Source organism: Bombina bombina, chromosome 2 (assembly GCF_027579735.1).
Source record: "Bombina bombina isolate aBomBom1 chromosome 2, aBomBom1.pri, whole genome shotgun sequence".
NCBI classification, from domain to species: Eukaryota; Metazoa; Chordata; class Amphibia; order Anura; family Bombinatoridae; genus Bombina; species Bombina bombina.
In genome coordinates, this window is record NC_069500.1 from 192,673,399 (window position 1) to 192,699,600 (window position 26,202).

General features: G+C 36.9%; 2 protein-coding genes across 5 annotated transcripts in view; one reads left to right on the top strand and one right to left on the bottom strand.

The window, feature by feature from the left end:
* Positions 1–474: 474 nt before the first annotated feature.
* On the bottom strand, positions 475–7,528 carry NSA2 (NSA2 ribosome biogenesis factor). Its single transcript, XM_053701409.1, has 6 exons — positions 7,335–7,528; positions 6,335–6,522; positions 4,240–4,390; positions 2,865–3,044; positions 1,956–2,148; positions 475–608 (listed from the first exon to the last, which is right to left on the bottom strand). Exons 1-6 carry the CDS (start codon positions 7,335–7,337, stop codon positions 541–543), a joined length of 783 nt encoding a protein of 260 aa, XP_053557384.1. The 5' UTR covers positions 7,338–7,528; the 3' UTR covers positions 475–540.
* A 229-nt stretch (positions 7,529–7,757) lies between these two features.
* The window catches only part of GFM2 (GTP dependent ribosome recycling factor mitochondrial 2), an 84,673-nt gene continuing 66,228 nt past the window's right edge, over positions 7,758–26,202 (top strand). Inside the window, exons 1-6 of one of the 4 annotated variants that reach the window (XM_053701414.1) lie at positions 7,758–7,849; positions 8,145–8,214; positions 8,356–8,460; positions 18,101–18,188; positions 18,342–18,387; positions 19,575–19,672. In XM_053701414.1, coding sequence (XP_053557389.1) covers positions 8,398–8,460; positions 18,101–18,188; positions 18,342–18,387; positions 19,575–19,672 — 295 coding nt within the window. In that variant the 5' untranslated portion in view covers positions 7,758–7,849; positions 8,145–8,214; positions 8,356–8,397. Of the gene's footprint in view, positions 7,864–8,144; positions 8,215–8,355; positions 8,461–18,100; positions 18,189–18,341; positions 18,388–19,574; positions 19,673–26,202 lie in introns of all 4 variants that reach the window. The other 3 variants (XM_053701411.1, XM_053701410.1, XM_053701412.1) reach the window with 3 other exon arrangements.

Consider the following 26,202-nt stretch of genomic DNA (forward strand, 5'->3'; position numbering starts at 1 on the left):
CTATGCAGAGCTCCCAGTTAAGCAGCCATTCTAGGCCATGGCCTGGACACGCCCCCCGGATCCATATACTTTTAAGCTTTTTATACTTGTGATCACCTGCTGATATTATATGTTATATTATACTTGATAACTATATGTTTTATTAAACTTGATAATTATATGTTACATTACTCTTGTCAATTTGGGTAATTTTAAGATCCTTTCATTGTGCTGACATATTACAGTTCACACACTTCATTTTAGACCAGGCCTTTTAATAGGCGCTCCTAAACACATCCCCATTCTTTATGACTGATACATTCTTATGGATGTCACTACACACAAGCATATTAATGTGTGGCTTTATTTTGAACTGCACATTTTTGCTACAATGTGTTGCTGGATTGTGATCTAGCTGTAATCTAAGTCTACAACTGGAAAATAATTAATGCCATACCATACGATATTTAGAATAAACAACTTCACACTGTATGAGACTTTTTCTTTGCTTTTTTTTCTCCCCAAAATATTTTATTAGATATTCTTTATCCAAAGTGAATATTATACAAGTAAGACTGCATTTATGCAACCATCATTTTCTGGATTATTTGTGACTTGCGCATATTTTCCTAAAGGAAGAGAGAGAAAAGAAATACATTAGAAGTTGCTTTGATAGACTGCAAGCATTGGCAACAGTGATGGTTTGTCATTGTGTAAAACCCTAGAAGTACAGTTATTTTTTGTCTTTGTTAATGGAAGGACAAACCGTGTAATTCTAGGAGGAGAATAGTAGAAGAGAGGAGAGAATAAAGATGACACAGGAAAGGTTTAATATACAGATAAATGGGATAATGTTAGCTTGTCTCACAGCTAAGTGGTTTCTTACGTTTGGCTGTGCCACTACATTACAGATTACTGCTGTTAGGAGGATTGTGGCAAACCAGGGAAAAGTGAGATTAATAAAATTCAAATATTATTTAACACTTCCGCATCACGTTTCTATAAATACATTAACAATGAGGAGGAGCACAGTGCATGATCACAAATTCATAGGGTGATTAAATAACTATGCGTTTCATAACATTGTATAAAGAGAGATTACAAAATCCTGGCTCCTGATGACAGAGGCCTACAACTACTTTTCTAAACTATTCCATTGACCTGGTTTATGTGGACATAGAACAACACCTGGGTCATTGCCACTTGCAAAGAAAATTGTATTCAAAATACAACATACAAGGCCCTGCAAATCTAGAAAATGAATGAATGTGAGGCAAAACAGCATTTTTTTTTTATATCTGCAATACTCTAACAACCATATTATAGTAACATTTTGCTGTGGTGTGTCACACTATTAATAAATATCTGTAGCATAACACTAATTTTCTGTTTTACTTCTAGCCTACACTATACATTACTTTAAAAAATAAATACATACACAATGGAACAAGCTAAAAGAATTTAGGCATTGCAGCAATAAATCATTTTTTTTTATAATCAGACTTTTTTTTTTTGGGCGGAACCATTTTATATTAAAATTAAAGAATGGAGACTCAGAATGGAGATGTCAGGCCTTAAATATTAACGTGACCAGCATCACACCACAAATAACTACTCATGGAATTCACAAGTATCTGACACTAGTCAGGAAAAGCCAAAAATCCTTCTGCGACACACCCAATGTATCCCACTCACGCCTTTCCCCTTTTTCCCCCCCAATAAATCCTACTCTCCCCCACAGCTTAGTTATTGACTACAAAATATTAAAAAAAAAAAAAAAAAAACCTTTCAGGGAAGAGATATACACAATTTTCCATTGTACTCGTTTACCTAATTTGTCATACCCACGAATGTGTACGTATTCTAGTAGCGAATTCTTGATGAAATACTGATAATGTCTCATTTATTTTGTATCTCTGTCTGAGCTTTCAAAAATAAAGTTATTAAGAAAATAAATAATGGAAATGACAGCTTACCCCATATAACTTTGCCTCCCTGTGTCACAAGACCAAGCTCGCTCACATTTATTTCAATGACTGTACCCTTTGTGATAACACCTAAAGTTGTGTAAAGAGGCGATGAGGGGTTCTTCTTTACACCAAGAATAGGAAGGCAGAATGTGGCTTTAAGTTCTGGATGTGTTACATGTGCCTTCTTGAAACGTAAGCCCTGTTACAGGGAAGAAAGAAAAAAAATTATATATGCACTTAATTTATCATTGCTTCAAGTCATTCTCTATACATGCAGACTTCTTTAGAGGCCATTCTTTAAATTGCTTCTAATGTGTTTCCTTATTTCGCACAAACTTTAGGTTTATCTGCATATTTACGAAATATTTTAATAGCATTAACCACTTGATTTATTCCTCTAGCGTAGTACACTTCATAGATTTAAAACAAGCAGCCCTAATGTGGAAGGTGGAGTTAGGGTTTTGGGTATTTGTGAAGATTGAAAACTGCAAGGCAATGGTTCTTAACATAGCCAAGAGAATGGACTTTAGTAAGACTGTAAAATGTAAGAAGACTTCACTTTGAGCAGATGTGGCTCAAGTCAATGATTTTATTAACTTGTGCAGAACAATAATTTAAAAAAAAAAAAAAAAAAAAAAAAAAAAAAAAGTGTAATATTAGCCACTTCTTACTCTACCTGGAAAAATATAATATAAATATAACATACAAATTTAGACATCAGCAATATGCCTTATGATCAGAGGAAGACTGCTATGATTTTTTATTTTATCTTTTTTGCCCAGAGGCACAAAATAATTATCCAAGAAATCAAGGCAAAGAGAAATGTTCAACATGAAAAGAAATGCCTTTCAATAGTTAATGGGTCATATGGTCTGGAAATAAAGTAAAAGATAAGACAGACAGTAAATAACATACCATAGGTCTAATAAATCGCTCATACTTTGGTGGTTTACGGGTAAAACCATCACCAACAAAGCAAACTTTGGTGACCATTCTTTTCCATGCCTTCTTTTTCCTCTTGCCGGTTCGAATAACTTTGAGCACTTCGGTTTCTCCTTGAGCACGTACTTTCGGCAATGGAACTTCCCATTTACCCTGAAAAAGAGATTACAAAGCATAGTATCTAGATTGTAAGTTCCCACGGTGCACGTGTCTTGTATTGTACTTTTTATCTTTGCACACATGGACAGTGCTGCAGAATCTGTTGGCGCTTTATAAATAAAATAATAATAATCACTTAAAGTGAAGGTAAACATTCACGAATGAGTGCCCGGGTTTTTAAAAATAATATTAAAAAAACAGGGGCACTTTCATTCATGAAAGTTTACATTTCTGCGGTTTTGTAAAATACTTACCTTTTCTTCTTGCAAGCCGAAGCAGCGATTCTCCCGCCCGCAGCTTGTCTCTTCTTGCGTCAGCAATGATGAATCCGGCTTCCACCAATCACAACCCCCCCCCCCCGAGCAAACAAAGCTTGAGGCCACAACGTGATTGGAGGAAGCCGGATGCATCATTGCTGATGCAAGAGACTAGCTGCAGTCGGGGAATCGCTGCTCCAGCTTGCAAGCAGAAAAAGTATTTTAACAAAACCACTAAAAATTGTAAACTTTCATGAATTAAACTGCCCCTGTTTTTATTAGTATTTTTAAAAGCCGGGCACGCATTTTAATGAAAGTTTACCTTCACTTTAACATTAGTTCTGAATCAACTATTATGTAATCATTAAATACGGACAGAATTCCCATTAATTAACCCACTTTGGCTCTTTTTTTCCCTTTTAAAACATGCACACACATTTAAAAAAAAAAAAAGCTAGGATTTACAATCACTAAACTGTAGTTTATCACTTATTAAAAAAAAGGGTGCTAAACTCACCCTGTCTGAGCTGTGGCAGCTCCCTAAAGTCAGAACCTCTAGCCACACACGTCACAGCACTCTTCTCTTAATTAGGTGACGTTTACACCTCTAAACCAATAGCCGTGTGTGTCATCTGGCAGTGTTCTGTATGCTAGCACAGCTATTGGTTTAGAGGTGGAAACGTCATCTCATTGGTAAAGAGCGCTGTGCTGTGGGCAGCCCGGAGGCTCTGACTTTAGTGAACTGCCGCAGCACAGACAGGGTGAGTTTAGCACCCTTTAAAAAAAAAAAAAAAAAAAAAAAAGGTGATAACTGAAACTACAGTTTATTGTTAGTGATGGTAAATCCTAGCATTTTGTAAACACTCTGATTTGCCATCACTTTAACCTAAGCTTCATATTTGTAGCAATTTGGCTAGTGTTTAGCTACTTACGGCTTTCTCTTTCCGTTTCTGTTTGATCATATTGGAGAGAACTTTAGCACGTGACTGGCCCTCTCTGTCCAGCAAATAAGCTGGTACCGCTCCTTCTGGTGTCTTCTCATCATTCTTTTGTTTGGTGTTTCTATTTTCGTGCATCTTAATGCTGCAAAGAATGGGCAACAAAACAGCAAAGAAATAATATTTCAGACGCAATTCAGATTACTTCACAAAAATGTATTTAAAAAAAGAAAAAAAACTCTTACAGGATGAATTAGGCATTTTTAACCATTTAAAAAATCATGAATACATAAAATTGTCAGTGTGTGCAGGACAATAGATAAAGTTATATAATAACTTATGAATCATTCATTTTAGAAGACAAAAATTGAGACTAGTTCTGTATAAATATTCTTAACATTGTAGCAAGCCTGACAAACATATAACTTAACATCTGTACATTTTCTATCAGTACTCCAAGCACAATATAATAACCAGAGACTATAAACCTCAAGAGAATAGGCTTCTAATTAACACTTAACTTTTATGGCTAATAAAAAAATACAGATGGTTTCACAAATGTTGTTATCTTATAGATCAGTGCTTTCCAAACTGTGTGTCGGGACACACTAGTGTGTCGGCAGCAGTGTGTAGGTGTGTCCCTGCTTCAGCACAATTTATTTATTTATTTTTTCTTTTCTGACTTTCCGTCTGCCTGCTACGCATATCACATGGTTGACACGTGATTGATACCTAGTGGGTCACAGATCATCTTAACCTATTGGTGCAGCTCAGTGGGAACTGAAACTATTCCCATTGGCGGCACATTGGCTCCTGACTGCACGTGTAGTCTCCTTAATTGGCTCGTCACTGCACGTGTAGTCAGTGAGTGGGACAGCAGTGTGTTTGCAGCATGGGCAGTAGTCAATCGGACTCACCGAGCTCTGAGGGCGGCAGCTTAAACGCTGAGCTGAAGTCAGAGGGGTTATTTTCTGCAGCTAGCTCCCAGTAGTGCATTGCTGCTCCTGCTCTTGATATATGGATAGGAAGTGGAAGCTTAAGAAATGCTTGATGATGAATTGCGAGTGTCTTTATCTAATATTCCACCAAATATTCAGAAATTGTGTTCATCCCATCAACCTCATACATCCCATTAAAATAGTAAGTAGCTATTGGTGGTGTTAAACTTTTTTTTAATTCTTGCACATACTTACTGTTACTTGTAAATACATTTCCTTATTATATAATTTATGTACGTGTCCGTATCTCTTAAAACAAGTTAGTTTAACCTCCTTTTTGCTAGTACAACTGAATTACTGTGTCGCGAAATGATGTTGGTCTAAAAAGTGTGTCACCAACATGAAAAGTTTGGAAAGCTCTGTTATAGATAAATGTAGATAAAATGTTTCTAAATTAAATAGGGACAAGAAACCCAAAAATGTTATTTCATGATGTAGATAGAACATACAATTTTAAACAACTTTCCAATTAACGTCTATTACGAAATTAGTTTCATTCTCTTGTTCTCCTTTGCTGAAGGAACAGTATTACACTATTGGCAGTTAGATGAACATATCTACTTAGCCAATCACAAGAGACAAATGTGTGTCTGCACCAATCAGCAGCTAGCTCCCACTTGCGTTGGATATGTGCATATTCTTTTTCAACAAGGGATGCCAAGTGTCTTAATATTACTTGCTCTATCTGTATCATGCAAGTTTAATTTTGACATTCCTATTTGCATCAAATACCAAAACATGTCATTTTAATTAGTAACAAATTTACAGATATATAGTTTAGAAAAAAAAAATGACAAAACATTTATAAAGTTATCTACATATTAAAGTTTAAAAGATAAATGGCTGCATTGAGTAAACAGAGAAATCCAAGGTAGTAGTAGCTGTTGCCATCATTATACAGTTTTAAAGATATAACCAGGAAATGTATTGATTTTTTTGTTGTTGACAAGAATGCCGTGTCTTCAATTACAGGGACATTTTGTTTATTGAGAAGCATCACAATCTAAAAACTTATACTCATTCATGATAAAGCTGAAACCCAAATTACAGAAGAAATTAACATTTATTAGAACAGGTTTACAAGAACTCACGTTTTTTTCATCTGTATCTTTTCGGCATGGCGCTGTTTGTGGTACAGTTTAGCCTTGAGACCAATAAGTTTCTTTGCTTTCTGTGAGCGTTCGTGAGCCTCACGGCCCTCCTTCTTCCTCTTCTTTTCATGATAATCCAATCGATAACCATACCGCTTACGGTGTAATTCAATGTAATCGTTCTGAGGCTGTGTATAAAAAAAATAAATAAATATGAATAAAAGCAACATGCACAAAGAAAAAACCCCAAAAAAACAACCTATAAATGTAATTTTTCAATAAGGAACAACTGAGACTAAAGTTTTTTTAAAATGAGTCACCCACCTATGTTCATGTGCAAACTTTCTTCAAGCTTTAATGATTACAAGTCTTTAAATATACATTAAAACTAAGCAGATTTTTAATGTAAATGCTTAGCCTATAGATATATGTTTTTTACTCCATTAAAAATCCCTTTACTGTATATTGAAAGTCTGGGCAAACATATATGTAACCTTTTGCTACTCATCTAAAGTGAAGCTTTCAGAGAAACCTAGTAAAGTGTTTTGTAACTAATAATCTCCACTAATTCTACTGACACAAAATAATGTTGCAAACAATAGTAATAAATTGCTCTCATAAAGAAACATAGACTGTGTCAAAAATGTAATCTAAAGAAAAATAAATTCTTTTTTTTACCCAAACCAAGTCTATAACAAGAATGAACCGTTCGAACCTAAAACATAATGTTTTTTTATTACTCCTGGAAAACAAAAAAAACACTAAAATATTGTCAGGCGTGACACCAGAGCAAATTGCACAATACAACAATATTGTGATACTAAGTCAGTGACAAAACGCTAATAAGGGGATATCATGATTAACCCCATGGCTTCTCAACCAATGACAGTGATCTATAGCAGGCTTCTTCCCCTATCGGTCTTTATGAGATACAACATAAGCACGGTGTGAAGTATTATTTATGCCCAGCTGTTTATATACCGTCCCGTTTTCCTCTCACCATGTTGCTACTTGTTCTCTCCGCGCTGTTGCCGACTGCTTAGCTTTTGTTCTTTAGTTGTGTGGGCTAATCGCCCTCCGCCTCAGCCTACACCGAGGTTAGTTTGTTGTTTTTCTGACTCCCAAGTGCACGTTTCGGGGAGCCGCAGTTACCAAGCGGAGAAGGTGGTACTAAAGGAAAGAGCTTCCCGTGCACTCGTCACTAATTGCGTCACTTCCTACTATGAGAAAACGTGACATAAGATGCTTATTCTGATTTTTTACTATAAATTACACTCCAGCGTCCTGTAAGATGGCAGAAAACCTACAGTGAACTACGAAGACGGAGAAATTTGAAAAGTGCGAAAATCTACGCATAAACTCCTTGTAATAAGTTTAAAGAATTACTAGCCCCACTTCCGGTTTTGTGCATTTTGGGAAGAAGGTCAAATTAATGGAAATTGGCGATGACGTAATTTTTCAGCGCGGAAGGAACACATTGAGTCTGAGAGGTCGTGTGTGAATTGTGTTTGGAAAGTGAGCAATGACAGGTGATAGCAAGAATCCTCAAGTTTTAATTATTGTAGTTCCACTGAGCTAAAGTATCGACATTTTGCCTATTAGTTTATGGAAATGTGTCAATTTATTTGTCTTCATTGATTTATTTATTCCAATCTATTTTTATTCCATTGTCCAGTTGTACCATTGGTTTGCCTGAAAACCAACTGTTGTTTTAGATTTATTTATTATGTTATAGTTATTGTATTTTCCAGTAGTACCATTGGCTAGACTGAAACTGAATCTTTATTTTCTCTGTGCTTGCTATTCCCAGTGATAAAACATGAGACATTCATCATGCACTGAAAGTTACTAACTATAATGCACAACAACAAAACATACAGGTAAATTGAAATAAAAATGAAAAACGTTTACAAATGATAAAGTGGAGTGAATATTTAAACCATAGCACTGATTTATAATTATTTATATTCATTATGTTTACAGAGCAGATTTAACACCTGTTCTCTTGATTTTTGCTTTAGGGAGTAATAATTATATTTGTGTCTCTAAGCAAAGAAGAAGCCATGCTGGGAAATTTGAAGATGTTAACTAAAAATCCCTTTAGGACGTATAATGTTTATGTTCAGGTAAGGACAAGTAATGTGTAAGGTCTGTTCCACAGTAATTGAATGCCATGTTTCTTTATGGAGAAAGATCTTACATTCTGTGTATATGTATCCACAAATTTTCAAAAATCAGCTAAGTATGTGAACAGGCCGCTTTTTATATGATAGACATTTATTTTATGGCAGCAAATACAGGATATTTTTTGATGGTTGAATTGAAGATAATACAGACACATCTGGTTAGATAGCTGCATAGCTATATAATATATTAGTCTATTACTTGGTCTATTTATGGAGCTGGAAGAGTGAGTGTCTCCAAGAATGCCACACTTTAATACAAAATATATACAGGACAGAGCATCTAGACAGAACAATAGAGTGCTACAAGCAAGAATACTGTGTGGAGTTATACAAAACTAATCCACAAGCCCCATATTGTACAACAATATAGCATCATAGTTATTACACAAATTATTAAAGTGTCCTTTATGCAACTAGTGTTAACAAGGAACCAGTTCATGGTACTGCTGGTGCTGAAATAGTTAAGATTTTTTCCAAAGCAACAAGTGAAGTGATATTAAACATACAGATACAGTATCTCACAAAAGTGAGTACACCCCTCACATTTTGTAAATATTTTATTATATCTTTTCATGTGACAACACTGAAGAAATGACACTTTGCTACATTGTAAAGTAGTGTGTGTACAGCCTGTATAACAGTGTAAATTTGCTAAGCGATTCCCCCGGCCGTCGGGAAGCCTCTGCAGACGTCAGAAATGACAAATCAGGCTTCCTCCAATCACAGCTAATCACAGTGATTGGAGGAAGCCTGATTCGTCATTTTGGACCCGCGAAGACGGCTTGCGACGGGCGGAGGAAGTGCTGGAGTGGCTGCCAGGATTAAAAGGTAAGTTTTTGAAGAAAACAGTGACATATCAATTTTGATGAATTAAAGTGCCCTTGTTTTTAATAGGTTTATTAAAGGGACACTAAACCCAAATGTTTTTCTTTCATGATTCAGATAGAGCATGCAATTTTAAGCAACTTTCTAATTTACTCCTATTATCAATTTTTCTTCGTTCTCTTGCTATCGTTATTTAAAAAGCAGGAATGTGATGCATAGGAGCCGGCCCATTTTTGGTTGAGAACCTGGGTTATGCATGCTTATTGGTGAGTAAATGTAACCCTCCAATAAGCAAGCTATCCATGGTGCTGAACCTAAAATGGGCTGGCTGCTTAGATTTACATTCCTGCTTTTAAAATAAAGATAGCAAGAGAACAAAGAAAGATTGATAATAGGAGTAAATTAGTTGCTTAAAATTTCATGCTCTATCTGAATCATGAAATAATTTTTTTGGGTTTAGTGTCCCTTTAAAAACCGGGCACTAATTCATCAAAATGGACCTTCACTTTAATGCTACAGGATACTGTAGATACTACTATATCTGTTAGAATATCACTATACATATTATCTCAGCAGTGTATTCCGACGTGTTGGATATAACCTAGGTTACAATATTAATTATACTCTGTTTCAGTAGTAACCTCTAATATATTATATATATTTACGTAACAATAATTCTAACTAAAATTTAATCTTTAATACTTAGTTCTGATCAGTTACCTTTATATACACAATGATTATATTTACGTAGTAAATAGCGTATTAATTATGGCCAAATATATATATGTCTATGCTGTTACAATATTCTATACAAGCAAGCTATAAAGATATTTCTGTAATTTAATCTTAATTCCAAATGAATCGCTTATTAAACTCCCCACACAAATTATAGCAGAACAATTTATAATTACAAAGTTGCTTTAAATTTCATGCTCTATCTGAATCACAAAAGAAAAAAAATTGGGTTCAGTGTCCCTTTAAGTCAGTTTTATTTATTGTTAAATCTTTTAAGAACTGCACATAAATTGGCTATTTTGTTGATAATATACACATTTCTCTGGTAGTAGTGAATTAAACATTGTAAGTAGTGATCCATATTTTGGCACTGAATTAGAGTTGCGGCTAATTTACTCCTATTATCAAATGTTCCTTATTCTCTTGGTATCTTTATTTGAAATGCAAGAATGAAAGTTTAGATGCCGGCCTATTTTTGGTGAACAACCTAGGTTGTCCTTGCTGATTGGTGGATAAATTCATCCACAAATCAAAAACTGCTGTCCAGAGTTCTGAACCAAGAAAAAAGCTTAGATACCTTCTTTTTTATATAAAGATAGCAAGAGAACGAAGAAACATTGATAATAGGAGTAAATTAGAAAGTTGCTTAAAATTGCATGCTCTATCTGATTCCCGAAAGAAAAATTTTGGGTTCAGTGTCCCTTTAATTAATCTGGAAAACAAAACCTTTCTTAGCAATAAAATTAACTTATCAATACACAGGCCAATGGGACATAAGTTTAAAATACAAAATACCCTTTTAAATCACCAGCTTCAATTTAACTACAGCAATAAAGAATATATTTGCTTTAAAATCTATTAAAAAATATAAAATAATCGAAATACATTACCAAATAAACCAATTTTTGGAGTTTCAATTTTTCCAATATTCTATTATTTTTTTTTCACCGTCATATAAGAGATTAAGCACAGATCTGGAAATTAATGTTAGGCCCAATTTTGTTTGCTCTTTCATGTAATGAGGGTCCCAAGTGTTTATCTCACAAAGATTGTAAATCCAACAGCAGGTGAATTCAGCAGTCAAGTTAAACAGCATCAGCCTCTTTCATCTCCTGTGCAAAGAGTTTTATATCTCTGATAAAACCCACCTCTTTTTTAATCATTGGTGAAATTTTGTTCCTCACTGGTTATTTGGAAATGCCTCTCTAAACAACCAAATATCTTTTGGTTGCAATTCTTGCATCAAACACCGGAGGGCAACAGACAACGGAATATAGCTTTGTTTGCAAATACTACTACAAAAATATTCTTATATATTTTTAAAACGTATACAGCTAGATTACGAGTTGTGCGTTAGGGTAAAAAAGCAGCGTTAACAGGTCCTAACGCTGCTTTTTTACTCCCGCTGCTATTACGAGTCTTGCAGGCTTAGGGGCACCGCACACTTCTTTATCCTTACCGCAAAACGACTTACGTAAACTTCGTAAACCCTTTTTTCTATGGGACTTCCATAGCGCCGGTATTACGAGTCTGTCCTGGGAGGCCAAAAAATGAGCGGTACACCCTACCCTGTCAAGAGTCCTAATGCATTTTAAAGTCAGTAGTTATAAGTTTTACACTACAACGCTGTAGCATAAAACTCATAACTAAAGTGCTAAAAAGTATACTAACACCCATAAACTACCTATTAACCCCTAAACCGAGGCCCTCCCACATCGCAAACACTAAAATAATTTTTTTAACCCCTAATCTGCCGCTCCGGACATTTCCGCAACTATAAAAACATATTAACCCCTAAACCGCCGCACTCCCGCCTCACAAACACTAGTTAAATATTAACCCCTAATCTGCTGCCCCTAACATCTCCGCCACCTACATTATTCTTATTAACCCCTAATCTGCCGCTCCGGACACAGCCGCCACCTACATTATACTTATTAACCCCTAATCTGCTGCCCCAACATCGCCAACACCTCTACATTATATTTATTAACCCCTAATCTGCCGCCCCAACGTCGCCGTCACTATAATAAACATATTAACCCCTAAACCGCCGCACTCCCGCCTCGCAAACATTAGTTAAATATTATTAACCCCTAATCTGCCGTCCCTAACATCGCCGCCACCTACCTACATTTATCAACCCCTAATCTGCCGCCTCCAACGTCGCCACCACTATACTAAATGTATTAACCCCTAAACCTAAGTCTAACCCTAACACCCCCTAACTTAAATATAATTACAATAAATCTAAATAAAAATTTAATATTATTACCTAAATTATTCCTATTTAAAACTAAATACTTACCTGTAAAATAAACCCTAAGCTAGCTACAATATAACTAATAGTTACATTGTATCTAGCTTAGGGTTTATTTTTATTTTACAGGCAAGTTTGTATTTATTTTAACTCGGTAGAATAGTTACTAAATAGTTATTAACTATTTACTAACTACCTAGATAAAATAAATACACATTTACCTGTAAAATAAAACCTAACCTAAGTTACAATAACACCTAACGCTACACTATAATTAAATAAATTAACTAAATTAACAACAATTAAATAAATTAAATTAGCTAAAGTACAACCCCCCCCCCACTAAATTACAGAAACAGGGTGGTGGGTTTTTACTGTTGGGGGGGTTGTTTGTATTTATTTTTTTTTACAGGTAAAAGAGCTGATTACTTTGGGGCAATGCCCCGCAAAAGGCCCTTTTAAGGGCTATTGATAGTTTAGTTTAGGCTAGGGTTTTTTTTATTTTGTGGGGGCTTTTTTATTTTGATAGGGCTATTAGATTAGGTGTAATTAGTTTAAATATCTTGTAATTTGTTTATTATTTTCTGTAATTTAGTGTTTGTTTTTTTTTGTACTTTAGGTAATTTATTTAATTGTTGTTAATTTATTTAATTATAGTGTAGTGTTAGGTGTTATTGTAACTTAGGTTAGGTTTTATTTTACAGGTACTTTTGTATTTATTTTAGCTAGGTAGTTATTAAATAGTTAATAACTATTTAATAACTATTCTACCTAGTTAAAATAAATACAAACTTGCCTGTAAAATAAAAATAAACCCTAAGCTAGCTACAATGTAACTATTAGTTATATTGTAGCTAGCTTAGGGTTTATTTTACAGGTACCGTTTTTTTAGCTCCATAAGACGCACCTAGTTTTTAGAGGAGGAAAACAAGAAAAAAAATATTCTGAAGAGAGCTTGTGTGTGATTGAGAGTGTGTGATGAGTATGTGTGAGTCTGTGTTAGAGTGTGTTAGTATATGTGTGTGTGTGTGTGAGAGAGTGTGTTAGTGTGTGTGTGTGAGAGAGCTTGTGTGTGATTGAGAGTGTGTGATGAGTATGTGTGTGTGTGTGTGTGTCTGTGTTAGTGTGTTAGTATATGTGTGTGTGTGTTAGTGTGTGTGTGTGAGAGAGAGCTTGTGTCTGATATGCCCCATGTAAAAACTAACATTTATGGCACCCTCATCCTTTCCAACTTGGGGTCCAGTTGATTACATTATATATTAAAAAAACACAGATGAAAAATACCAAAGCCTGGTTTTTCTTTTTTTAAACATTTATATAGATGGTATTTCTTGTCAATAGCCAGTATATCCTACTAATGTGTACTGAATATTTTGATAAGCACTTTCAAAACGTTTGAACACACTGAGCTACTAACACAGCCATAAATAAAACTAAGCACTCAGGTTACAGAGGTTATGCTTTCAGCATGAATTTGATTAATATTTTAGTTCATATTCTGGTATAATATCGTCACCTTTTCCAGTTATCTTATATCATATTTATTTATTTATAAAATATTTTACCAGGAAAGATACATTGAGATTTCTCTCGTTTTCAAGTATGTCCTGGGTACACAAAACATTGTCTTGATACAATGGGTACAATAAAATACAAAACAATAATAATGCATGATATATGCACAAAAATTTAACATAGAACAGGTAAGAAATATATAATCAACAATGACAGGTGCATTTTGTTTTGAGATATGTAGAGAGGGATCTCTTAAAGGATATTAGGCATGGGGAAGGTTTGAAAGTGTGCGGGAGGTCGTTTCATAATTGTGGTGCTCTGTAGGAAAAGGAGGATCGAGCTGCTTTCTTTTTGTATTGAGGCACGCTAAATAATGTGCTGGTACTGAATCGGAGGTTATAGGAGGTGGGAATAACCGGTGAGAGCATACTGCTCAGGTAGGGTGGGAGCTTCCCAGAAAAGCTTTTTAACACAAGGCAGGAAAGATGGAGGGTGCGTCTAGATTCCAGCAACAGCCAGTTTAGTTCTTTTAGCATGTCACAATGGTGGGTCCTGTAGTTACATTGTAGCACAAAGCGGCAGAACGAGTTATACAATGTATTAAGTTTATTAAGGTGAGTTTGCGGTGCTGGTGCATATACTACATCCCCATAATCCACGATTGGCATCAGCATTTGCTGTACAATCTTCGCCTTTACAGTAGGGCTGAGGCAGGATTTGTTTCTGTACAGGGCACCTATTTTTGGATAAAGTTTAGATGCCAGTTTTTCTATATGGAGGCCAAAAGATAGATTGGGGTCTAACAACATACCCAAGTATTTAAAAGAGTGGACTGCAGTCAGTGTGCAATTTGATTTTGTTTTGATGTATAGATGGGAATTTTGTAGTTTGTGTAGTTTAGGTCCTGTTCCAAAGATCATTGTGACAGTTTTGTCAGTGTTTAGGAAGAGTTTGTTTTTTGAGATCCACTTTTCTACCTCTGTGAACTGGTCTTGGAGTACTGCTTCAAGCTGCGGTAGATCGGAATTGTTTGCATAGATTACCGTGTCATCTGCATACATGTGTACAGTTGAGGATTTGCAGACATTAGGCAGATCATTTATAAACAATGTGAATAGCAGGAGGCCGAGAATGGAACCTTGGGGAACACCACACGTGACTGGGAGAGGGAGGGAGTCGCTGTCAGAAATGGAGACATATTGTGATCGATCCGATACATATGATCGAAACCAGGTTAGCGGACGATCACCAATACCTGAGTTTTTTAGTTTGAGCAGTAGTATGTCGTGGTCTACTGTGTCAAAGGCCTTTACAAAATCAAGGAAAATAGCTCCAGTTAGGTCTCCTTGTTCCATTCCAGTTTGGATATCGTTGCAAACTTTTAGGAGGGCAGTTGTAGTGGAGTGATTTGTACGAAAACCTGATTGATCCGGGGTCAGATAGTTAGATTGTTGGTAATATTCACATAATTGCGTATGGACGCATTTTTCTAAGATTTTTGACAATACTGGGAGCAATGATATTGGGCGATAGTTAGAAACTAAGGTTATCTCCCCACTTTTATGGATAGGCACTACTCTTGCAGTCTTCCAGAGTTTGGGTATGTATCCAGACACCAATGATTCGTTAATTAGGGTTGTGACAGGTTTAGTAATTGCTGGCGCACTAAACTTCAACAGCATTGCTGGGATTTGATCAGGTCCAGACTGGTTTTTCATTTTTAGGTTATTAAGGTTTCTTAATGACATTGATGGGTACAGGTCTAAAATTGAACTTCTCTATATTGGGTCTTTGCTGATTTAGTGGGGCCTGATCCACATTTGTAGCTTCAGGATGCGTGTCATTTATTAGTTTGTCAATCAGGGTGGTGGAGCATCCGACAAAATATTTGTTAAAGGCATTTGCTACATCTAAGGGGAGTTGCAGGGTTTGGTTGTCCACATTGACAGTGGAGGGTTGGGAGTGGATTGGTGGAGTTTGTAAATTATTTATGACTTTCCAAAACTTTCTAGGGTTTGATATGTTATTGTTCAGATTTTCACAGAAATATTGGGCCTTGGCCAATTTTGTTTGTTTAGTGCATATATTTCGCCATTGTCTATATACACAGTGATCGTTCATAGAGCCTGTATGCTTGAACTTTGACCACAATGAATCCCGAAACTGGTACATTTGAATGAGGTCAGCTGTGATCCAATTCAAGTGTGCTCCTTTTACTCTCACCTTACGCAGCGGGGCATGTAAATTCCAAACTTGTAGGAGTTCGGACTGAAAGAATTCAACTGCAGAGTCAAGGTCTGGGATTAGGTTTAATCTGTGCCAGGGGAGGTTCTTGATGTCATTTAGAAATGATTGAAGATTACATTTTTTGAAGGATCTGGTGATTTTAACCTTGGTTTTTACCCTGCGGGTAGCAGTCTGATGTGGTTAATCATATAGCCATATTAATAAGTAATTATTTTCTTAATTATTTGTTCTTCATGGAACCATAGCATTTAATATAGATATTTCGCTTCATGATTTCACATGTCTCAACAATGTTTAAATTATGGACCCACATTCATGGTTATATTAATAGGATAACTTATTTAGTATGTATCATTTTGGATCCATTTCCTCTGAGTGGATTATTAGATTTCTGGAAAAGAAAAGGTTGTTTATTCACATATTTCAAATCAATACAGTATATTTATATGGTATAGTGTGCAACATGTGATGCATCTCTTAGACTTGTGTGTATGTATATATGTGTGTGTGTGTGTGTGTGTGTATATATATATATATATTTTTATTGTCAGTCTGAGGCACATATTCAATATTTAAAAAATACAGACAATTTATTTAATATAGGACATTCATTCAATATGGTATATTAAGCCTAAGACAATCTTCTAGATTCACATATTTATATAATCTGAGAATTATAACTATATGAATCTAAACACAAATCATTTCACATGAAATTTGGCCTCCTATGGGCTAGATTTATCAAAGCTGAGGCGTACAGGGGCACGTATATGCGCCCCTGTACGCCTCAGCTTGCCTGTGGCGGGGCAAAATTTACCCGCAGGTAATCAACATTGCACACAAGCGAAATTTTGCGCTCGTGTGCAATCCAGCCCCCTGCCCGTGCACAGCCAATCACGTGCGGGCAGGAGCTGTCAATCTCCTCGGTCGGACTCGACTGCAGAGATTGAATTTCGCCACCTTAGAGGTGGCGAAGAGGTTAAGGAAGCGGCGGTCTGGTGACCGCTGCTTGATAAATTACGGCGAGCAAGTTCTTGTGGGAACTTGCAGCCGTAGGGCTTTGGTAAATCGAGCCCTATATGCTGTTATCTGAGCCAGCAAATTTTTCCAGACGTATATGTGTATTAGACCTTCAAAAGAAACTCTAATTTGTGTATCATACACGTGCTAATTACTTACTTTCCTGAGATTCTGAGCATATCTACACTAAAGTACAGACTCAGCATCCCTCTCACCCCAGGTAGCATCCTGATCTACGTACCATGTCAGGGCAATTATTTTAATTTAGTTCTAAAGATATACATCACAGTGTAATCTGCATAGTGAATGGGGAGAGGGGTCTAGGCTGAAAGGTTTGATTTCAGGTCTTTTACAATTTCTGCTGTGGCTATAGCCAAATCAATTCATATCAAGTAGATATTTGCTTAATTGAATTATAAAATTATGTGATACATATGTAGTTTATCCAATGCCACTCAGCAATACCTCGCTCGACAATACAAAGCCATTTTAGACAATTCGGTGCTTCCAACTTTGGGGCAACAGTTTGGGGAAGGCCATTTCCTGTTCCATCATGACTGTGCCCCTATATATAAAGTGAGGTCCATAAAGATATGGTTTGACGAGTTTGGTGTGGAGGAACTCAAGTGGCCTTGCACAGCTCTCTGACCATAACCCCATTGAACACCTTTGGAATGCCGATTGTGAGTCAGACCTTATATAAAATCAGTGCCTGACCTGAATGGGCACAATGTCCCACAGACACACTCCAAAATCTTGTGGAAAACCATTCCAGAAAAGTTGTGGCTGTTATAGCTGCAAGGGGGCGGAGGGGGGAGGGCAACTCCAAATTAATGCCCATTGTTTTGTAATGGGATGTCCAACATTGCCCATTGTTTTGTAATGATTGTCAGGTGTCCACATACTTTTAGCTATATAGTGTGTATATATAATGATATTGTAGATATATAATCTTGTAATTCTGTTTTCTGATTGTAGTGCTTGCAATGCTGGAAAAGAAGACTTGTGTGCAATAAAAGTTCAAAACACAACTCCTTGCAGAAGAGACATTACAGCTTTCCCGCGGGTATGTTTTATGTTTCTATAGACTGTTGTGGCAAATTTCTTACTGCAATTTAACTAGATGGCTATAGTTGATAACAAGTTTTACAGCAGAGATACCTGTTTTTAAATTTGAAAACACATTCACTAATTGGTTTTTGTTTTATTAATTGTGCAGGAGATGTCAAATCCCTGCGGACTGTTATCAGCCCTCCAATATCCAAGTAAGAAAATTGTTTCATTTTTATATACCTGTAGACCATGTAAAATATATATGTTTCTTTTAAGAGCCTAGTGTGATGTTTACTATTGTATCATGACCTGTTTATAGATTATCCAGATTATATATAGAAAATATAATAATCGTGGAAAATACCATTAATTATCCCCAGTGGACAAGAAATATCACATGAGCTGTGCTGGATGCTAATAAGTATAATAACAACAAAAGAAAAAAAATAAGCACCCCTAAGCATTCAAGAGAGGAAAAAACATCAAAGTCTCATACCCCACATATCTAATTGGGAGAAAACATTAAAATATAACTTTTATTGAGAAAAATAGAATAAAAAAAACTAAAATAATTTTAAAAATAACTACTGGTGAGCTCAGAGCCTAACAACAATTCACAAATTAACACCAATTGCAAATACAGTATACAAAATTAACTCCAAAAGGGATTGGCAATCTACTAATCTCTCGTCACCCCGCTGCAATTATTTAAAAAGTCTGGGTATTCCTGTCCTACTTTCCCATTATGGAGTAAAAAACACCATCAAATATACATATTAGGTAATTTCTACAAAATGCCCCTGAAGGGCACTGTACTCACCAGAAGTTCCGTTTCTTTCAGGGCCATTTAGTATAAATGATCTGATATGTACCTCGTTCTTTTTTTCAAACTCAATATTAAAATTTAGGGGCCTGAAGTTTAATGTAGCATTCCCATGATTCCTGAGATATTTTTTCTGTCTATAAATGTGATTCTCATTTAGGATATCTTTAAGGAACACAGAGAGCAATCCTTTTTTTATGCATTGAAGAAAAACCTTTGTCACCCAGTACAGTTGCGGGAAATGCCCCTATCAGCCAGTTAGTATGCAGTGTATACACTTTTATGTTTATTGCTAGCTTCAGTAAAAATGTATATAATATCAATAATATTTGTCATTAATTACTATTATTTCTTTATGACATACAGTATGTTTGCATAACTGTTGTTGTTATAATCCAGAGTAAACTGAAGTGAGTCATTTAATAGCCCTGTGATTCACTGCAAAACTGGCACCAAGAGTGAGACAGATAAAAATGGTTTTGAATATATTTACTTCAGTTATTTATGTAAATTGTGTTGCTCTTTTAATCCAGTGTTTGTTTAAATGTCTCTGTATATAAATCATCTTTATTTTAGGATCAGAAACATAGGAATCATGGCTCATATTGATGCCGGGAAAACCACAACCACTGAAAGAATGCTTTATTACTCTGGATACATTCGAGCTCTTGGAGGTAAGAATACACCAGTATAGGAAGCTCTGATGGGTTTTTCCTTTGTCTAGTAAAATAATTAAATGCGTGTAAATTAAATTTGGTGCAATAATTCTACCTATTGAGTAGAAACTCTGCGTGTCCCGTCCCCCCCACAGGACCTTTTTAATGGGCACACCACTCGGCTAACATTTAAACCATTATTAAGCTAAAGTTATCGAATATTTTTTTACAATATTTGTTGCAAAAATTATCATTAAATCAATTAATGTTAAATTCGGCAATTAGTTTGTGCTTTTAATAGCTTAAGTAACATTTGTAAATAACAGAAAATTTTATAATACTTAAAATGCCCTCACCCGGCTACTGCATAATGCTACCCGTCTAGCAAAATGTTATGTAGAGAACACTGAAAGCTGTATAGCAACATGAGTTGCAACACCACTGGTTGTTATGGAATGTAAATTGTTTTTTTTTTAAATATCTGTTTAATATAGGAATTTTTAATATAAATATATATATATATATATATATATATATATATATATATATATATACTGTGTGTATGTGTATATATATATATATATATATATATATATAATTTTAAAACTTTACTTCTCTATTTTTAGTCTCTACCCTTTTTCTTTTCATAGTTCTTTATCCCTTCTCTTCTGTCTCTGTGTTTGCTTTAATTCCCTCTGCATATCATTTTCAGACCAGAGACCTCTAGCTGTAGAAATTAAAGGGACAGTATACACTAATTTTCATATAACTGCATGTAATAGACACTACTATAAAGAATAAGATGCACAGATACTGATATAAAAATCCAGTATAAAATGGTTTAAAAACATACTTAGAAGCTTTCAGTTTAGCTCTGTTGAAAAGGCAGCTGGAAAGCCCACTGCAAGTGGGAAATAAGACACTCCCCCCTCCCCCTTCTTTTGCATATGAAAAGACCCTTTACACAAACAGGAGAAAGCTGGAGAAGGCAGCTGACGGTATTCAAATAAAACTTTGGGGCTTGGTTAGGAGTCTGAAAATCAGAGCAATGTTATTTAAAAATAAGCAAAATTATACATTTTTTAAAAAAACAAACTTTATGGGCTTTATAAATAGATCATCTACAAAACATTTATGCAAAGAAAAAATGAGTATATAATGGCCCTTTAATTTCTTTACTGTACTGCTTTTTTTAAATTTCTTAAAAGGGTATAAAACCGGTCCTGTTAAAAACTAGCATGAACTAAAACTATTAACATTGCAGATCCTGAAGGAAATAGAATGAAAGTTTTTTTTGTTTTTATTTACAAAACCAGACCCACTTTTACCCTAATATACTTTACTCATCCTCCTCCCCAATTGGCCATCATATTTTCTATGGTTCCTGAGGCATACTGCTACAGCCAATGGGAAGCTGTAACACTAGCTTCTAAAGAGAGTAAAGGTGCATGCCCAAATGTCTTCTCTCACCCTCTGTTCAAGTGTCAGCACTTTAAGACCTGACACTTGAGAAGAAACACACACATACAGTAATGTCCAAAAGTCCATCACCAATTGGTTTTAATTTATCAGATAGTAACAAGTAGAAAGATATTGGGGTCGATTTATCAAAGGCTTTGCAAGCCTTTCGACTCCCTATGACTGCAGGTTCTCACAAGAGAACCTACATGCCGTATTTAACAAGCAGTGGTCATCAGACCGCTGCTTTCCTAACCAGTCTCGTCCGACCGGGGAGATTGACAGCTCCTGCCCGCACGTGATTGGCTGTGCAGGGGGCGGGATTGCACGCGAGCGCAAAATAGCACTCTTGTGCAATGCTGAATTCCACCAGGGGAATTCAGCCCGCCAGAGGCGAGCTGCGGCAGACAAGTGTGCGTATATGCGCCCCTGTCCGCCGCAGCTTGATAAATCGACCTCGTATTCAGTAATTACTTATTCAAAAATACATTCTTTAACCATGAGAAAAAAATGTTTTATCCCTTTGTTAAATGGCTGTGTGATATTGCCACTTTATATCAATCAATTTGAGGACAAGTACTGAAAATTTTTTCTTGCACCACATTCCATCTAGGCTGAATATTTCTAAGGGGGCAGTACAAAACAAGAGATTTTCTGTAATTAAAGGGACATACTACTCGTGCTAAATCACTTGAAACTGATGCAGTATAACTGTAAAAAGCTGACAGGAAAATATCACCTGAGCATCTCTATGTAAAAAAGGAAGATATTTTACCTCACAATTTCCTCAGCTCAGCAGAGTAAGTTGTAAAAAGTTATACTCAGCTGCAGGTAAAAAAAAATGAAAAAATGAACAACAGATCTCATGAGATTTCATAGTAAACTTCCTTAAACAGAATAGGGAAATAACATGCGTGTGCATGTAAGCTCACTCCCTTAGCTGTCCTGGGACATGCATACTGATTTGCTGCTTAGAAGTCCTTTACAATGGGATGTGGCTACTGAGGAATTTTAGAGGTAAAATATCTTTCTCCTGTTAAGTGTAGTCAGTCCACGGGTCATCCATTACTTATGGGATATTAACTCCTCCCTAACAGGAAGTGCAAGAGGATCACCCAAGCAGAGCTGCTATATAGCTCCTCCCCTCTACGTCATACCCAGTCATTCTCTTGCACCTAACTAATCGATAGGATGTGTGAGAGGACAGTGGTTATTAAAACTTAGTTTTTATTTCTTCAATCAAAAGTTTGTTATTTTAAACGGCACCGGAGTGTGTTGTTTTTTCTCAGGCAGCATTAGAAGAAGAATCTGCCTGAGTTTGTGTATGATCTTAGCGGACGTAACTAAGATCCATTTGCTGTTCTCGGCCTTCTGAGGAGCGGGGTAACTTCAGAACAGGGTTTACCTGCAAAGAGGTATGTTGCAGTATATTATTTTCTAAGGAATGGAATTGACTGAGAAAATACTGCTAATACCGTTAAAATGTAAGTACAGCCTTAAATGCAGTAGTAGCAACTGGTATCAGGCTGTTATGTATGTATGTTGGCACTGAGGTATTTCTGGGGAATGGCACTTCACTAAGAAAATACTGTATACATATAACTTATAGCCTTTCTGCAGTGAGAGCGACTAGCAACAGGCTTTTTAATATCATTTCATATATTAAAACGTTTACTGGCAGGTTAATCGTTTTTTTCTCTGAGGTACTTGGTGAAAAAAAATTTTGGGCATTATTTTCCACTTGGCTATCGTTTATTTTAAATAAAGTCAGTTTATTCAGCTTCCCCACTGTTGTATTATGAGTGGGAGGGGCCTATTTTGGCGCTTTTCTACGCAGTAGAAATTCAGTCACAAATCTCCTTATTCTCCCTGCATTATCCAGGACGTCTCTACAGAGCTCAGGGGTCTCCAAAACTAGTTTTGAGGGAGGTAATCACTCACAGCAGACCTGTGAGACTGTGTGTTGACTGTGATTAAACGTTTATATTTTATTGTTATACGTTTTTCCGGTATTAAGGGGTTAATCATCCATTTGCTAGTGGGTGCATTCCTTTGCTAAATCAATACATTTACTGTAAAAAAAATTGTTTTCTATAACTAATCCGGTTATTTGTTATTTCAACTGTGACAGTTTTTGTGTGCTTCTTAAAGGCACAGTAACGTTTTTTATATTACTTGAAAATTGTTTGAAAAGTATTTTCCAAGCTTGCTAGTCTAATTGCTAGTTTGTTTAAACATGTCTGACACAGAGGAATCTCTTTGTGCTATGTGTTCTAAGACCAATGTGGAGCTCAATAGAAATTTGTGTACTAATTGCATTGATGCTACTTTAAATAAAAGCCAATCTTTACATGTCAAGAAAATTTCACCAGACATCGAGGGGAAAGTTATGCCGACTAACTCTTCTCACGTGTCAGTACCTGCATCTCCCGCTCGGGAGGTGCGTGATATTGTGGCGCCAAGTACATCAGGGCGGCCATTACAAATCACTTTACAGGACATGGCTAATGTTATGACTGAAGTTTTATCTAAATTGCCAGACATTAGAGGTAAACGCGACCACTCTGGGGTGAGAACAGAGTACGCTGATAATGTTAGAGCCATGTCTGATACTGCGTCACAAGTGGCAGAGCATGAAGACGGTGAGCTTCATTCTGTAGGTGACGGATCTGATCCAAATAGACTGGATTCAGACATTTCAAATTTTAAATTTAAGCTTGAGAACCTCCGTGTGCTATTAGGGGAGGTATTAGCGGCTCTGAATGATTGTAACACGGTTGCAATCCCAGAGAAATTATGTAGGCTGGATAGATACTATGCGGTACCGGCGTGTACTGACGTCTTTCCTATACCTAAGAGGCTTACAGAGATTATTACCAAGGAGTGGGATAGGCCCGGTGTACCCTTTTCCCCCCCTCCTATATTTAGAAAAATGTTTCCAATAGACGCCACCACACGGGACTTATGGCAGACGGTCCCTAAGGTGGAGGGAGCAGTTTCTACTCTGGCTAAGCGTACCACTATCCCGGTGGAAGATAGCTGTGCCTTTTCAGATCCAATGGATAAAAAGTTAGAGGGTTACCTTAAGAAAATGTTTACTCAACAAGGTTTTATATTACAACCACTCGCATGCATTGCGCCTGTCACGGCTGCGGCGGCATTCTGGTTTGAGTCTCTGGAAGAGACCCTTGAATCAGCTCCATTGGATGAGATTACAAACAAGCTTAAAGCCCTTAAGCTAGCTAATTCATTTATTTCTGATGCTGTAGTACATCTAACTAAACTTACGGCTAAGAATTCCGGATTCGCCATTCAGGCGCGCAGAGCGCTGTGGCTAAAATCCTGGTCAGCCGATGTGACTTCTAAATCTAAATTGCTTAACATACCTTTCAAAGGGCAGACATTATTCGGGCCCGGTTTGAAAGAAATTATCGCTGACATTACTGGAGGTAAGGGCCATGCCCTGCCTCAAGACAGAGCCAAACCAAGGGCTAGACAGTCTAATTTTCGTGCCTTTCGTAACTACAAGGCAGGAGCAGCATCAACTTCCTCCGCTCCAAAACAGGAAGGTTCTGTTGCTAGATTCAGACAGGGCTGGAAACCTAACCAGACCTGGAACAAGGGCAAGCAGGCCAGAAAACCTGCTGCTGCCCCTAAGACAGCATGAAGTGAGGGCCCCCAATCCGGAAACGGATCTAGTAGGGGGCAGACTTTCTCTCTTCGCCCAGGCTTGGGCAAGAGATGTCCAGGATCCCTGGGTGTTAGAGATCATATCTCAGGGATATCTTCTGGACTTCAAAGCTTCTCCTCCAAAAGGGAGATTTCATCTTTCAAGGTTGTCAACAAACCAGATAAAGAAAGAGGCGTTTCTACGCTGTGTACAAGACCTTTTACTAATGGGAGTGATCCACCCGGTTCCGCGGTCGGAGCACGGACAAGGGTTTTATTCGAATCTGTTTGTGGTTCCCAAGAAGGAAGGAACCTTCAGACCAATCTTGGATTTAAAGATCCTAAACAAATTCCTAAGAGTTCCATCGTTCAAAATGGAAACTATTCGGACAATCTTACCCATGATCCAAAAGGGTCAGTACATGACCACAGTGGATTTAAAGGATGCCTACCTGCACATACCGATTCACAAAGATCATTACCGGTACCTAAGATTTGCCTTCCTAGACAGGCATTACCAGTTTGTAGCTCTTCCCTTCGGATTGGCTACTGCCCCAAGAATCTTTACAAAGGTTCTGGGTTCTCTTCTGGCGGTACTAAGACCGCGAGGAATATTGGTAGCTCCGTACCTAGACGACATTCTGATACAAGCGTCAAGTCTCCAAACTGCCAAGTCTCATACAGAGTTTGTACTGGCATTTCTAAGGTCACATGGGTGGAAAGTGAACGAAGGAAAGAGTTCTCTATTGCCACTCACAAGAGTTCCCTTCTTAGGGACTCTTATAGATTCTGTAGAAATGAAAATTTACCTGACAGAAGACAGGTTAACAAAACTTCTAAATGCTTGCCGTGTCCTTCATTCCATTCCGCACCCGTCAGTGGCTCAATGTATGGAGGTAATAGGCTTAATGGTAGCGGCAATGGACATAGTACCCTTTGCACGCCTGCATCTCAGACCACTGCAATTGTGCATGCTGAGCCAGTGGAATGGGGATTACTCAGATTTGTCCCCTATGCTGAATTTGGATCAGGAGACAAGAAATTCTCTTCTATGGTGGCTTTCTCGGCCACATCTGTCCAAGGGGATGCCCTTCAGCAGACCAGATTGGACGATTGTAACAACAGACGCCAGCCTGATAGGTTGGGGCGCTGTCTGGAACTCCCTGAAGACTCAGGGATCTTGGTCTCAGGAGGAGAGTCTCCTTCCCATAAACATTCTGGAATTAAGAGCAGTTTTCAATGCTCTTCTGGCTTGGCCTCAGTTAGCAACTCTGAGGTTCATCAGGTTTCAGTCGGACAACATCACGACTGTGGCTTACATCAACCATCAGGGAGGGACAAGGAGTTCCCTAGCGATGATGGAAGTCTCAAAGATAATTCTCTGGGCAGAGTCCCACTCTTGCCACCTATCAGCGATCCAC

Excerpts from the sequence above, each read along its gene's own strand:
- NSA2 (XM_053701409.1), bottom strand. Across the intron at positions 4,391-6,334 it reads AAGATACAGATGAAAAAAAC|CATTAAGATGCACGAAAATA; the intron begins GTGAGTTCTTGT and ends CATTCTTTGCAG. Across the intron at positions 609-1,955 it reads GGGAGGCAAAGTTATATGGG|GAAAATATGCGCAAGTCACA; the intron begins GTAAGCTGTCAT and ends CTCTTCCTTTAG.